The sequence below is a fragment of the Saccopteryx leptura genome, chromosome 7 (assembly GCF_036850995.1).
Source record: "Saccopteryx leptura isolate mSacLep1 chromosome 7, mSacLep1_pri_phased_curated, whole genome shotgun sequence".
Taxonomy (NCBI): Eukaryota; Metazoa; Chordata; class Mammalia; order Chiroptera; family Emballonuridae; genus Saccopteryx; species Saccopteryx leptura.
Window position 1 is genome coordinate 100,998,827 of NC_089509.1, and position 15,135 is coordinate 101,013,961.

General features: G+C 38.5%; 1 protein-coding gene across 2 annotated transcripts in view; it reads left to right on the forward strand.

Annotated features, from left to right (window-relative positions):
* The window catches only part of XRCC5 (X-ray repair cross complementing 5), a 94,791-nt gene that overhangs the window by 9,493 nt on the left and 70,163 nt on the right, over window positions 1-15,135 (forward strand). For both annotated transcript variants that reach the window (XM_066345916.1, XM_066345917.1), the window contains exons 6-9: window positions 1,273-1,464; window positions 4,620-4,734; window positions 8,894-9,032; window positions 12,085-12,197. In XM_066345916.1, coding sequence (XP_066202013.1) covers window positions 1,273-1,464; window positions 4,620-4,734; window positions 8,894-9,032; window positions 12,085-12,197 — 559 coding nt within the window. The remainder of the gene's footprint in view (window positions 1-1,272; window positions 1,465-4,619; window positions 4,735-8,893; window positions 9,033-12,084; window positions 12,198-15,135) is intronic.

Below are 15,135 nucleotides of genomic sequence, written 5' to 3' on the forward strand. Positions count from 1 at the left end.
ACGAGAAGCAGCTACTGTGTGTTGATGCTTCCCCCCCCCCTCAAATCAATAAAAAAATGAGGTAGAAATCTCTATCCACCTAACATAAGGGTTAAATGAGATTGTTTACATGAAAGCATTTGTAAAGTGCCATGTAGAATATCATCATAAAATTTTGGTTGAGTTTTCAGTTTGCATATTGATTATTGAATCTTAATCTAGTTTCAGTCTCATTTCAGTCACACAACTGGAGTGAAACACAAGAACAAAATTGGTTTTACTTATTTATAGCTATTACCTGATTTCTGTGTAGGAATTCCCTATGTATAGTAAAAACAGGTAACGTTATTTGAGTTTTAAATATTTCATACATATTTGCTGATTTTTATCATCACTTTGAGGGATCATTAATTAATAGGCATTTATTTATTGATATTTGTCTGCCTAGACTTTTTCTCAGAATTCTTTTTTTCTAAACTTGAACCTAATGGCTTGAATGAGGGTTGACATCTTCTAGATGTCCCCAGGCTGCCTGGGATTTCTAGTTTGTTTGGTTTTTTGTTTTTTTTAAATTTGAGAGTAGAGGGTTAAATAGTAGAGATGGGTAATGTGCACTTGAATGTGTTCAGGGCCGTGAAGGAAGCCAGTCTGAGATAGGGAGCCAGCAGGAAAGCAGATACTCTACAGACTCAAGATGGAGATGAAGAGAGAGGGTCAGGTGATCTGGGTGCCATTGGAGACTTGTCATCCTAAGGCTGTGTGCAGCCCTGCCTTTTCAATTACTGGGTTATGTAAGCCAGGAAATTTCCCATTTTTACCAAATCAGGAGGCTTCTGCTGCTTGAAACTGATAGAATATTGGCGAAGGTAGATAAGTCCCATTTGACAAATGGGAAATTTAAAGCTCAGAGAGCTTGACTGACAAGCCCATTTTCTCATAGCTAGTGAGTGACAGTCACGGGATCGGAATCCAGGTTATTATCTGGCTTCAGAGCTTTTCTTTCTTTCTTCCTTCCTTTCTTCCTTCCTTTCTTTCTTTCTTTCTTTCTTTCTTTCTTTCTTTCTTTCTTTCTTTCTTTCTTTCTTTCTTTCTTTCTTTCTTTCTTTTTCTATTGCTTTCAGAGAGAGAGGAAGGGAGGTAGAGAGACACAGAACCATTAAACTGTTTCTGTATGTATCCTGATCAGGGATCGAACCAACAACCTTTCTACGTATCGGGACAATGCTCTAACCAACTGAGCTATCCAGCCAGGGCCAGAGCTTGTCTTAACTGCTGCTCATCTTTTCCTGATAGTTTGCCTTTCCCCATTGACAAGGAAGATGGAACTGGGGACAGAGGAGAAGGCAACTTGCACTCAGACCACCATGGACCCTCCTTTCCTTTAAAAGGAATTACCGAGCAGCAAAAAGAAGGTATCCGGATGGTGAAAAGGGTGATGTTGGCTTTAGAAGGTGAAGATGGGCTGGATGAAATTTATTCTTTCAGGTGAGAAGTGAAAGCCTGGATTACAGTTTTTAGTTATACCTATGCAAATTTCTCTTTTGAGCAGAGGGCTTCCTGATTTCCTTTTTCTGGGCCACTCTTGAATTAGCAGAGTATTCTTTAATGAATATTCTGATTTTCATTAAGGAAATGGTACACTAGTCCCTAATCTCTTATTTTTAGGTTTGTGTGGTTGGTACAAGATTTCTTGTTTGTTTCCAGGGCTGTATCAGTGAAGTTCGGAAATACATAGCCCCACAAAATATATATTTAACAAGTCAAAGTGTAAAAGGTGCCTGACTAGGTGGTGATGCAGTGGATGGAGCATTGGCCTGGGACACAGAGGACTCGGGTTCAAAACCCCAAGGACACTGGCTTGAGCAGAGGCTCATCAACTTGAGTGCTGGGTTGCTGGCTTGAGCGTGGGGTCATAGATATGATCTCATGGTCACTGGCTTAAGCCCCGAGGTCACTGGCTTGAGCAAGGGTTCACTGGCTCGGTTACTGCCCCTCCTGGTCAAGGCACATATGAGAAAGTAATCAATGAACAACTAAGGAGCCGCAACAAAGAATTGATGCTTCCCATCTCTCTCCCATCCTACCTGTCTGTCCCTATCTGTCCCTCTCTTTGTCTCAGCTAAAAAAAAATTTTTCTTTTAAAAGAAGTGTAAAAGGTGAGGTAGACTATTTCTGTATGCCACGCTTGGTGCACACTTCTTGGGTCTTTTTTTCTCATATAGCTACAAAACACGTACTTCATTACAAATGCTAATGGCAAATCTAGGTATTCACCGCCCACCTCTTGTTTAGGTTTTGGGAGGCGAGAGACTATAATACAGTGATTGTACAAAAAATATTTGGCCACAAAATACTTTGGTTAGGCAAAACAAAACAGAAAACCCCTAAATGTAAGAAATTTGTGATCTACTTATTTCATGTGGGTTTTATAAAGACAGAATGGTTTAAGAAATATGAAATCCTTTAAGTACCCTATAACAATAAAGCAAACTACTTTTTTCAACGATCGAGTTAAAGACTATGGGAGAGACTGTCTCCTTTGTTGTTATTTTTGGTTGGAATTGGACCTACACTTACTTAGAGCAAAGGACCCGAGGTGGGTCAATAGCATCTAGAGCAGTACGTGACCAGGTAAAGGTGGAAATACAGTGCTTGACCATGCAGCACTCTATACACCTTGGGTCATTTTCACCTCTCAGGGATCATACCACTTGATGTTTGCAAAGTGGTTTCATTTTTTCAATAAATACATAAAGCACAGTTATTTTAAACAAAGTTCTTAATTGAAGTAGAGCTTCAACAGTTGTGATTCTTTTTAGTAACTATAGTGTGTATCTGCTCTAATTTCTTCTCTCAACCACAGTTCCTAAGACTTTCTGGTGAGGTGTCACTGATAAGCAGTGCAGCCTGGTTTTTAAATACAGACACCCTTGAAAAGTTACAGGTAAATGGAAATTTTGGAAATTAGATTGTGATTTCACAAGCGGTTGGCAAAACAATCAGGAATCCTGTAAAGTGATGTCCTTTGTCATAATGTGTAATATGTGTTCCTAAGTTATTTCCCTTTCAAATTTGGACACGGCTTGCTCTGACGGGGGAATACATAGCTAACCAAAGGTGTTCACCATCATATCAGAAAGAAAAATTATAGATCAATACAAATTACTGTTAAAAAGCTTATTTTCCTATACATAACAAGGAGAGAATTACTGTGTTTTGTCCCAGCAGTTTGAACTATGATTTTAGGTCTGCCAAGAAGGTGTGGACCAGAACTTTATCATCTAATACAGTATCCATTATTCATATGTGGCTATTTAAATTTAAATTCATTAAAATTTAGCAGAATTAAAAATTTAGTGTCTCAGTCACACTATTTTAATAGCTCATCGGATAGGCAGTTAGAAATAGAACATTTCCATCATCATAGAAAGTTGTACTGGACAGTACTGGACTAGACTTACCCTCCCCTAGAAGATCTTAGGAAGAGGACTGGACTTGTGGGAAGGTTCAGATCTACTGAAAGCTGATCCAGTTGTTCTCAGATGTCATGTGTTACATGCTGGTCTTTAGAACTTCCTCTGGAACAGAATCCAAATCACGTCGTGATGGTTTTAGACATGACTCATACTTGGACTAGCAATGTCCTGTGAGACAGATCTGTTTCAAACCCACTCATTCCCTAACAAATCCAATATCATAAGCTTTGGAAGTAGGATGTCAGGTAGAGTGTCTGCTACACATTGTAAATTATTTCTGAAAATAGGAGTCTCTTGAGGCCTCTTGTCCATAACTGTATAACATCACATAATTCTCTTTGTCTCTTGGGTATATATTTTTTGTACCAAGTCTAGACTGTATATTTGAATGTGTTTGGTCATTAATTCCTTTCTTTTCTTATTTAGTGAATTCCACAAATTTCAAATATTGCCGGTCATCTTGTGTTTGATTGGGGGCCAGATAAAAATAGAATTGATCTGGACTTAACTTTACATGGTGTTTGCTACCCAACTTTCCCCCTCCCTCCCCAGTAAGAAACTCAGAGTTTTCTCTCTGCTTTACTTTAAGACTAAAGTACAGACTGCTAAGTTCCTTTACCCTTGGAGAGTCTTGAACTCTCTCTATTATGTGCAGATACACATGCCTTTTATTTAATAGAATTGGAATTAAATAAGAATTGTAGAGTTGTGAGTAGTGATGTTATAGGATGGTGCCCACCTAGGGAAGTCCTAGATAGGGGGTCTTATCCTCATGTCCAAAGTTTTCGGGGAGTTTGGTGAATCCTTTATATTATGTGCAAACTCGTTTCTGACTGTGCTTTTGTCATATCCTCAAAATATCCTTGGACCTGAACAAAAGTTAAGGGTAACTGGCTGCATTGGAAGAAAAGGTTGAATAGGGGAAGATAGAGATGTTTGTTTTCACTTGTCAATAAGGTAATTCAACCCTTTCCTCCTAAGCCAACTCAATTGTATCCTGGCTGTCTCCCGACTTGTGATTGTCACATTGCTGCCATCCTCTGCTCTTCCTCTCTTTTTGGTCAACAACAGTTCACTTCTCTTTCTAGAAAACTAAGCACATCAATTCAGCACAATTAACATTTTAAAATTGTTGCTTTCATCATGTATTTTTTCTTTATTAAGTGAGAGTCTGAGACAACTGTGTGTCTTTAAGAAAATTGAGAAGTCTTCCATGCCCTGGCCCTGTCAGCTTACCATTGGCTCCAATTTGTCTATAAAGATTTTGGCTTATAAGTCGGTAAGTGGTTGCTACACGTTTTTTTAAAAGAAATGTTATCTGGCAGACAAAGATGCTTACATAAGGAACTGACACTTTACGTGTGGGTTATTCAAACCGTTATCACTGCTTCTCTAACTACTCTCCCTGTTTGTATCATCTCTATCTTTTAGGAAAAGGCATGCTAGGAGAGGAAGTTTTATGAATTGTCACTGATGGAGATTGATTCTCTTTCTCTCCATTGATAATTAATTGTTAATCATAAGTTCCAGACCTTTCTCTCTCTCTCTTTTTTAAAGAAAGAAAATGTAATGCATTAAGTTGTATCATTATAGCATCATATAGCAGAAATATAAGCAATACAAAAGATTTGAGAAGTGAGAAGTTTGAAAACTTACAACTAACTCCATTATTAATGATGTAGTAGTAATAGTTTTCTATGAAACATCGAAGAAATGATGACTTGTTACTGTGAAATATGCTTTTTATAATACATATGTTTATGTACACTAGCATAGTTTCATAAATGAGTTGCTTCTGCTAATTATTTGTTGAAATTCCAGTTTGAGGATGTGTCATGGGTCATACCTCCACACGAGCCTCTTTGCCTTTTAAAATTATTTTATTTTATTGTTTTTATTTTCGTGAGAGGAGGGGAGGCAGAGACAGGCTCCTGCATGTGTCCCAACCTGGATCCACCTGGCAAGCCCAGTAGGGGCGATGCTCTGCCCATCTGGGGCCCTTGCTCTGTTGCAAACAGAGTCATTTTAAGCGCTTGAGGAGGTGGGGGAGGTCTTGGAGCCGTCCTCAGTGCCTGGAGCCAGCTTGCTCTAATTGAGCCTTGGTTGCAGGAGGGAAGAAGGAGAGAGGGAGAGAGAAATAAGAAGCAAGAGTTGATGGGGCGCAGAAGCATCTGGGTGCTTCTCCTGTGTGCCCTGACTGGGATTTGAACCCAGGACATCCACATGCTGGGCCAATGCTCTGCCACTGAGCCAACTGGTCGGGGCCCTTAGCCTTTTTTATTAAATGTACAAAATAAATATCTAAAAGGCATTTAAATATACAAAATATACAAAAAACAGGTTTTTCTATATTCAAGTGTTTTTTTGTATCTTCAGGGACTTAATTCCAACACACACACACACACTCCACATCCATGAAATCTTTGCAGATACTTCCTTATTATTATATATCGGGTGTACAATCATATACTTCACATAGTGTTCTCCTTAATATTTCTAGTACCCCAACTGGCACCATACATATTTATCACAGTATTATTGACTATATTTTCTATGCTTTATTTCCTTCCCATGACTATGTTGTGACTACTAGTTTGTGCTTCTAGCCTCTTCACCTCTCTCACCCAGTTGCCCCAACCCCAGCTCCCCTCTGACAATCACTAGCTCTCTCTGTGTATCTATGCGTCTGATTCAATCTGTTTGTTCATTTGTTTTATTCTTTAGATTCCACATGTAAGTGAAATCATATGGTGTTTGTCTTTCTTTGACTGACTTATTCACTTAGCATAATACCGTCTAGGCCCATCCATGCTGTTGTAAATAGTAAGATTTCATTCTTTTTTATGGCGGAGTAATACTCCATTGTGTATATGTGCTACAGCTTTTTTCTCAGCTCATCTACTGATGGTCTCTTGGGTTGCTTGCATCACGTAGCTATTATAATACTGCAATGAACATGGGGTGCCTGTGTTTTTTAAATTAGTGTGTTTTGGATTTCTTTGAATAAATCCCCAGAAGTGGAATCACTGGGTCATAAGACAGATCCATTTTTACTCTTTTGAGGAAACTCCATACTGTCTTTCACAGTGGCTGCACCAGTCTGCATTCCCTTTTCTGCACGTCCTCGCCATTACTGGCCATTTATTTATCCTTGTCATTACTTGTGGATTTATTGATGATAGCCATTCAGACAGGTACGAGTTGATATCTCATTGTGGTTTTAATTGCATTTCTCTGACAGTTGGTGGCATTAAGCATCTTTCCATCTGTCTGTTGGTCTTCTGTATGTCCTTCTTAGAGAATGTCTATTCAGATTCTCTGCCATTTTTTAATTGTTTGTTTTCTTGGCATTGAGTAGTATGAGTTTTTAATAAATTTTGGATATAACCCCTTATCAAGATGTATGATTGGTGAATATGGTCTCCCATTTAGTATGTTTTCTCTTCATTTTTTGATGGTTTCCTTTGCTTTGCTAAAACATTTTAGTTTGATGATGTCCCATTTGTTTATTTTTTCTTTTGTTCCCCTTGCCTGAGGAGATATATCAGAAATAATAGTGCCAAGAGAAATCTCAGAGATTTTACTGACTGTGTATTTTTCTAGAATTTTTATAGTTTTAAGTTTTACATTTAAATTTTTAATCTATTTTGAGTTTATTTTATATAAAGTGTAAAAAGATGGTCTAGCTTAAATTTTTTTGCACATATATGCCGTTTTCCCAACACCGTTTATTGAATAAACTCTCTTTACCCCATTGTATGTTCTTGCCTCTTTTATCAAATATCAATTGACCACATAGACAGTGGGTTTATTTCTGGTCTTTCTATTCTGTTCCATTGATCTATATATCTGTTTTATTTCAGTACTATGCTGTATTGATTCCTTTGGCCTTGCAGTATAGTTTGATATCAGGTAGTGTGATTCCTCCAACTTTATTCTTCTTTCTCAACATTGGTGAGGCTTTTTTTTTGGGGGGGGGGGGTGTGGTTCCTATAAATATTTGATTATTTGCTCTAGTTCTGCGAAATATACCACTAGTATTTTGACAGGGATTGTGTTGAATCTTTAGATTGCTTTGGGTAGTATGGACATTTTAATGATGTAAATTCTTCCTATCCATGAACATGGTATATGCCTCCATTTATTTGTATCTTCTTTGATTTCATTCTTCATTGCCTTATAGTTTTATGAGTATAGGCCTTTTACCTCCTTGGTTAAATTTATTCCTAGAGTGTCTTTTTGTTTTTGGTGCAATTGTAAATGGGATTGTTTCCTTAGTTTCCCTTTCTGATAGTTCATTATTGATGTATCAAAATGCAACTAATTTCTGAATATTAATTTTGTATTCTGCTACTTTACTGAATTCATTTATCAGTTCTAGTAGCCTTTTTCTGTAACAGAGACAGAGAGAGGGACAAATAGGGACAGATAGGAAGAGAGAGATATGAGAAGCATCAATTCTTTGTTGCAGCACCTTAGTTGTTCACTGATTGCTTTCTCATATGTGCCTTGATTGGGGGCTATAGCAGACCAAGTGACCGCTTGCTCAAGCCAGCAACCTTGGGCTCAAGCTGGTGAGCCTTGCTTAAACCAGAGGGGCCCGCGCTCAAGCCGGCAACCTAGGGGTTTTGAACCTGGGTCTTCTGCCTCCCAGTCCAACACTCTATCCACTGCGCCACCACCTGGTCAGGGCCTAATAGCTTTTTTTGGTGGAGTCATTAGGGTTCTATATATACAGTATCATATCATCAGCAAATAATGAGAACTTTACTTTTTCCTTTCCAATTTGGTTGCCTTTTGTATTTCTTCCTCTTGTCTGACTGCTGTGGCTAGGACTTCCAGTACTCCGTTGAATGAGAGTGATGAAAGCAGACATCCCTGTCTTGTTTCTGATCTTAAGGGAAATGCTTTTAGTTTTGCCCCACTGAGTAAAATGTTAGCTGTGGGTTTGTTGTATGTGGACTTTATTATATTGAGATTTTGCAGGTACTTCTTTATTTCTGGTTCCATCAAGGCCCAGAATAGTGTTCCTGGGAATTGCCAGTAGTCTCCTGCCTTTCTTCTTTCTAGTATTTTTTTTCTTTTAAATTTTCATATCAATTTCTGACTACAGGTAGACTTCTTTATTGGAAAACAGTGGTAATGAGATATATGGTCACTTTTTATTAGACAGTCTGAAAATTTTATATAGAAAGTACTTGAATATATACAAATATTAATGTTTACTTGTATATATTATCCTGGGGAAAAGATGAAATGTAGAAAGAATTATGAAATAAATGAAAATTTCCACACTAGGCAAGAGCATACAAAACAGGTCAGCTAGCTTAATTTCCTGTATGTTTTTCTGTAGAGAGTATATTAGATTTTCACCTTTTGTTGATTGGAATCCTAGCCTTTTCTGTTTTCTATCTATCTATTAATTTATTGGAAATTAGATTCTGCCGGAAAAAGTTAAAAAGTCTTGGACAGTTGTGGATGCAAGAACCCTAAAAAAGGAAGATATAAAAAAAGAAACCGTTTATTGCTTGAATGACGAGGATGAAACCGAAGTTCCAAAAGAAGATACTATTCAAGGTATGCCGGGGTCTGCCAGGAAGTTTCCACTTTGCCTGGAAGAGATGTTCTTCAAGGTGATAGGAGGCAGGCTGGGATTTGTATTATATTATTTGTTTAGAGATATTTCGATGAGTTCTGGAGACACAGCTCTTTGAGGCGGTTGTGAGACAGGAGGTCGTTCTGCTCGTCTGTTGGGGCTGAGGCAGGATGGTTCCCAGCAGTGCACTTGGGTTTCCTACCTCACTGAGTTTTAAATGTCTCATGTGACAGGACTTAATACTTGGCATTGTTTTATTTCTATTTACTTATTTATTAAGTAGGAGGAGGGGCGGGGAGATAGTGAGACAGACTCCCGCATGCCCCCCGACTGGGTTCCACCCGACAACAACCGAGCCAGGGGCTGAAGGAGAGGAAGAGGGGGAAGGGAGAGCTGGAGGGGTGGAGAAGCAGATGACTGCTTCTTCTCTGTGCCCTGACTGGGAATCAAACCTGGGATGTCCATATGCTGGGCTGATGCTCTGTCCACTGAGCAAACCGACCAGGGCCCCTTGGCTTTGTTTTAAAGTTTGAAACTTTCTAGCTAGGAAAATGCTTACATCAGTGTGACTGAAGCAAGTTTTTTTATTTATTCTTATTTATTTTTTACTTCCATGCTGATTATTTTTCTGAGTAATTTTAGGTTATTTTAAAGTGCCGTATATGTTCCCGTAAAGTAATTTAGGGGATAAGAAAAAGGATTTGTGTTTGTTGTATGCGTTATGTTCACTAGGATCTTTACAGTTGTAGTTTTTATATTATACTCATTTGATGTGTATAGCGTGTCTAGATGGCCTCTCTATCTAGGGGGCCTAGGAACGAACTGAGAGTGTCTGAATGTTCAAGAGCTAAAATGAGAAGATACCAAATGATGGTTAAGTTAGAAACCAGGGTCTTTATACATATTTACTGCTGGACTCTGTGCTGCACAGCATAGCCTTCGTTTGCAGTTTCAGGCCTTGGGGAAAAGCCTTGTTTCTGTGGCACTGTTTTGCAGTGTTGGTGGATATTTGTGTGTATTATCGGCCAGTGGCGGGAGATGATAAAGGTGGTCGTGTTGGTTATGGCTTCTTTCTCCTAGTGGGTTATGTGTAGAATGTAGTCATTACCATACAGTCTCTAGTAATTCTTTAATTCCATTTGGTAGCAGAGTATAGTTGAGAACATGAATTTTGGAGTCAGACCTACGATAGAATTATGGCTCCATCACTTGCGAAGTATAATGACCCACTTGTAAGTAGGAAGAATAACGCGATGAAGGGTATAAGACAGGAGAGTAGAGGGCCTTCTCAGTGATAACAGGTAGTTGGGTTGGAGTATTGGGCTTATACAGATTCGTACTGGAGGATGGTATCTAATAGATAACATGCATTTTTTTCTTTTAATCCTTACAACAACCTAAGGAAGCTGGCACTGTTGTTATTTCCATTTTATAGCTGAAAGAGTTGTGACCGAAAAGCTTTCATTAGTGTATTCAGAGTCACACAGCTAGCAACTAGTAGAACCTGAACCCAGAGCTGTCCTTCAGAGTCTGTGTTTACATGCTATTCTGAGTAAGGACGGGTTTGAATGACAGGCTGAAGGTTATCCTAGTACGTGTGGGGAAAGGGACGTGGTCATATGTGTAGTCTGTTCGGTACTTTCTGCCATGTACAGAAGTTAGTTATCGATTCCCCCTTTAAATAGATGAACCAAAACACCCAGGTCAGTTTCACTAGAATTTTCAAGTTACTATTAAATGATTCAGTAAGAAGTATGAAGGTGTCTGATGAGAGAAGAGTTAGGAAAAACATTTGGTTTTTATATCACTCTTAATCATGTGCTATACACTTCCCTGTTAATTTTTTTTTTTTTGAATTTTTAAAGAAGACAAAAGTAGAAAAAATTTTTAGCTAAATACATGATATCAACAGATTGACAGGAACAAATAAATACTGGATCACAGTCTGCCTTAAACACACACGTGTCCTTGTCTCGTGGAGAAAAGGTGCATATGCTTTTCCTTTTACCCAAAGCCACAATCCCTGGATTTTGGTGATCTGTCTCCCATGAAATATATAAGGCTGTATATTGAAAAGACATGACCTCCATAGAGCAGAGACCCTAGAACAGGGTAGGAGTTGTTTTTAAGAAGCTGACCTCCTAGAATTCATATCAGCAATCTAAGTAATTGAAGAAAGTAGGCTATCCAATCCCAGAAAGAAAATAAATTTAAATGCAGAAAAATATCCAACTTATCAATTGAATGTTTTCTACATTGAAGTTTATCTCCAGTATGCATTTTTGAAAATTTTTCTTTTGAAAATTTTCTATGGCCGGCCAGGGCACACAGGAGAAGCGCCCATTTGCTTCTCCACCCCTCCGCCGCGCCTTCCTCTCTGTCTCTCTCTTCCCCTCCCGCAGCCAAGGCTCCATTGGAGCAAAGATGGCCCGGGCGCTGGGGATGGCTCTGTGGCCTCTGCCCCAGGCGCTAGAGTGGCTCTGGTCGCAACATGGCGACACCCAGGATGGGCAGAGCATCGCCCCCTGGTGGGCAGAGTGTTGCCTCTGGTGGGCGTGCCAGGTGGATCCTGGTCGGGCGCATGCGGGAGTCTGTCTGACTGTCTCTCCCTGTTTCCAGCTTCAGAAAAATGCAAAAAAAAAAAAAAGTAAAAAAAAAAAATTTTCTATGGGCATTTTTCTCTGTGGCCCTCCAGGTTTCTGAATAAATATGTTCTTGATAACTAGCTCATTGTATTTGCTACATTCTTTCCTCTCAGATGGAAAATCATTAAGGTAACTAGCTTGCAGAATGTATACTTCAAAAATGTCACTAGAGTTTAATTGACACTATATTGTATATACTATGTATCTGTTGCTGCCCTCCCCCCCCCCCCCAATTCATCACAAGGGGCAGAAATTTGATTTCAGGGACTATTATATGGAGGTTTGATCTGGGGCGTGCATGTATTGTTAATGTATATGGGGGGCTAATTTCATCTCTGAGAAAATGCAGCCCCATATGCTCAACAGATGCTCTTCTCTTCTTCTCTAGGGTTTCGCTATGGGAGTGATATCATTCCTTTCTCTAAAGTGGACGAGGAACAGATGAAATACAAAACGGAGGGGAAGTGCTTCTCTGTTTTGGGATTTTGTAGATCTTCTCAGGTACAGCACTTTTTTCTACTAATTGTAAACAAAGTAGATGAGCTTTTTCTCGTTATCATTTGAGATGGTGTGATTTTGACTGGTCCTTTTATTTATATTATATATTTATTTCACTTGGAGTTTTTCTAAAATGTAGTGTCAGTATGTTTGAGTTTTGAAGAGGAAAAACAAGGTGTAGAAACGTCAGAAGAATAGATTCAATTAAAAGTCACATTTTTAGCTTTGTTGTCAGTCATAACTCATAGTTGCCTAAAAAAATGTCTAGTTCTTTGTTATTGTATTGCTTTTTCTAAATTGTTATGTATACTGGAGTGTTTTATAGGAATGAATGTCTAGCTGGTGTTTGAATGGCCACAGACCTCTTAGAATATCACTGGTTTATGCCAGTCAGTGCCCAGCAAAGAGGTCTAAGATGTGAAACTTGTTCATAGGTCGTGTTTTTTAGAAACCAATGTGGTGGTGCACAAAATAGACACAGTGGGAAACGGCAGTAATTCCCTGAAGGCCATGGGATACTAATGTATATATTATCCTAGACAGGGTTATTAAAGATTCCCGGAGATCTTAGAAGAAATTGTTCTTGAGGTAGGCAACCAAAGAGAATGAATAAGTATAAAATGTATCTTTTCAGGTTCTATAGGGATGAAAATATTTTTGTTGATTCTGGATGTACTCAACTGAGAATTATAATACAAATAAATATTACCCATTATACTTGGTTTGAACTTCTTCACATTGCTCAAGCATGCAGTCCTGTGTAACTCAGTGTTAGAACAATTCAGTGAGTTGGGGAGAATGTTTTTTATGATATGCCCAAACTGTTAGATACATTTTTGAGACTCACAAACTGAAAATTGGGAGAATTTACTTCAAGCCAATGAGATTTTAATGGTGAGAATAAACACTTTTTGGAAATTAAGAATCTCTAACAATTTTCTAACAAATTATTCTAAATATGCATTTCTTAAAAATAAAGTTATTCACATTGGGAGGTATATAAACTTAAAACTTAAGGTTAATAATGGCAGTCCTTGTGAGTCTTTTCACTGAAACAGAACCTTGATTCAGATGTGTTTTTGACACTGGCGTATTGGGAACTGGGTCTTCCTAATTCCAGACAGGCAGAAAGACCCACCCAAAGCATGTGCAGGTGGGAATCAGAACTCAGAAAGCGCAGTGACCTGTGTCGTCCGGGTGGGAGGGGCCGGGGTAGTTGAAGGCAAAGCAAGAGAGAGTGAGCTGAACAAAAAGTACATTTTTCTATTTTTAAAGATTTTTATTAACCTAAAATTAACTTCTAAGTCATGAAGTATTTTTTTAAATCAACTTTTTACTTTTAAGCTTCGAATTATTTTTATCTTAAGTACACATTCAGATAGGTACCATGAAGATAATCACAACAGCTACCATTTATTGAGCGCCTATAATATTCCAGTCAATATGCTAAGCATTTTATATAAATTCCCATTTAATTCTTTTACGATCCTCCGAGGCAGCTGCCAAGATACATAATTTACATGTTAGAAATTCAGCTTCAGAGCTGTTAAATAACTGGCCCAAGGGCCCCGAGCTAGAAGGTGGTAGAGGTGGGTCTTGAACCAGGTCTCACTCCAGAGCCTATGCCCGCGGGCCGCATGCGGCACCCTGAGGCCATTTATCCACCCCCCACCACACTTCCAGAAGGGGCACCTCTTTCATTGGTGGTAAGTGAAAGCACGGTGTCGCTCATGTACAGTACTACTTCCGGTGATGCGGATGCACGCATCATGGCTCCGGAAGCGCGTCATATCACTTGTTACGGCTAGCAGTGACAAATACGGAACCATCCCATGACATTGACCATCTCAGCCAAAAGCAGGCCCATAGTTCCCATTGAAATACTGGTCAGTTTGTTGATTTAAATTTACTTGTTCTTTATTTTAAATATTGTATTTGTTCCCGTTTTATTTTTTTTACTTTAAAATAAGATATGTACAGTGTGCATATGGATTTGTTCATAGTTTTTTTTATAGTCTGGCCCTCCAACTGTCTGAGGGACAGTGAACTGGCCCCCTATGTAAAAAGTTTGGGGACCCCTGGTCTATGCCATTGATTAGTTGTAATAGGCCCACCAGATAGACAGCCTCATTTTCAAATAGTCTTAATTTTTACATACCCACTTTCATGTGTTATCTTAACACATGTATGTATACACATCATCTTAGGAGCAAATTGTTTTTCATATCAGCTAAGAAAGTATAAGCATGTACCTTATAACAGCCTAGTATTATTTTTAAATTAATAAACTCAAATATTTATTTAAACCCCTTAAAGTAAGGGAAACCAACATTTCTGGGTGGAATTGATGTGTAACATTTCATTATATAAAATAGGGTTTTTGGTTTTGGACGTTCCTTTTTATGAAATATGAATTACATTTCTTTTTAAAATTTTTAAGAGTCCTTTCAATTTGTCTTTCTCCAAGTTGTCAGTGTTCTGGGTATCTAATTATGGGATGGATAAGAATTTAGCCAGAACTTCCTCCAAATGTCTGACTGTCTTTTGAAAAGTCATTTATGTGGCTTAGGAAGACATACCATTCATTAGCTCTTCTTTAATCAAGAGCTATTACAAATTCTAATAGGAGGGCAAATCTGTGTAAATGTAGCAAACTAGAAAATACAAGATTATTCCCATATATTTCAAATAATGGTTTTCAAACCGGGAATGGAAGTGGGGATAGAGGGTATTTGAATTTTGTGGGCCTCACCTCACAGCTTGCTTTTTTTTTTTTTTTTACAGAGACAGAGGGATAGACAGGGACAGAAAGACAGGAATGAAGAGAGATGAGAAGCATCAATTATCAGTTTTTTGTTGTGACACCTTAGTTCATTGATTGCTTTCTCATATGTTCCTTGACCACGGGCCTTCAGCAGACCGAATAACCCCTTGCTCAAGC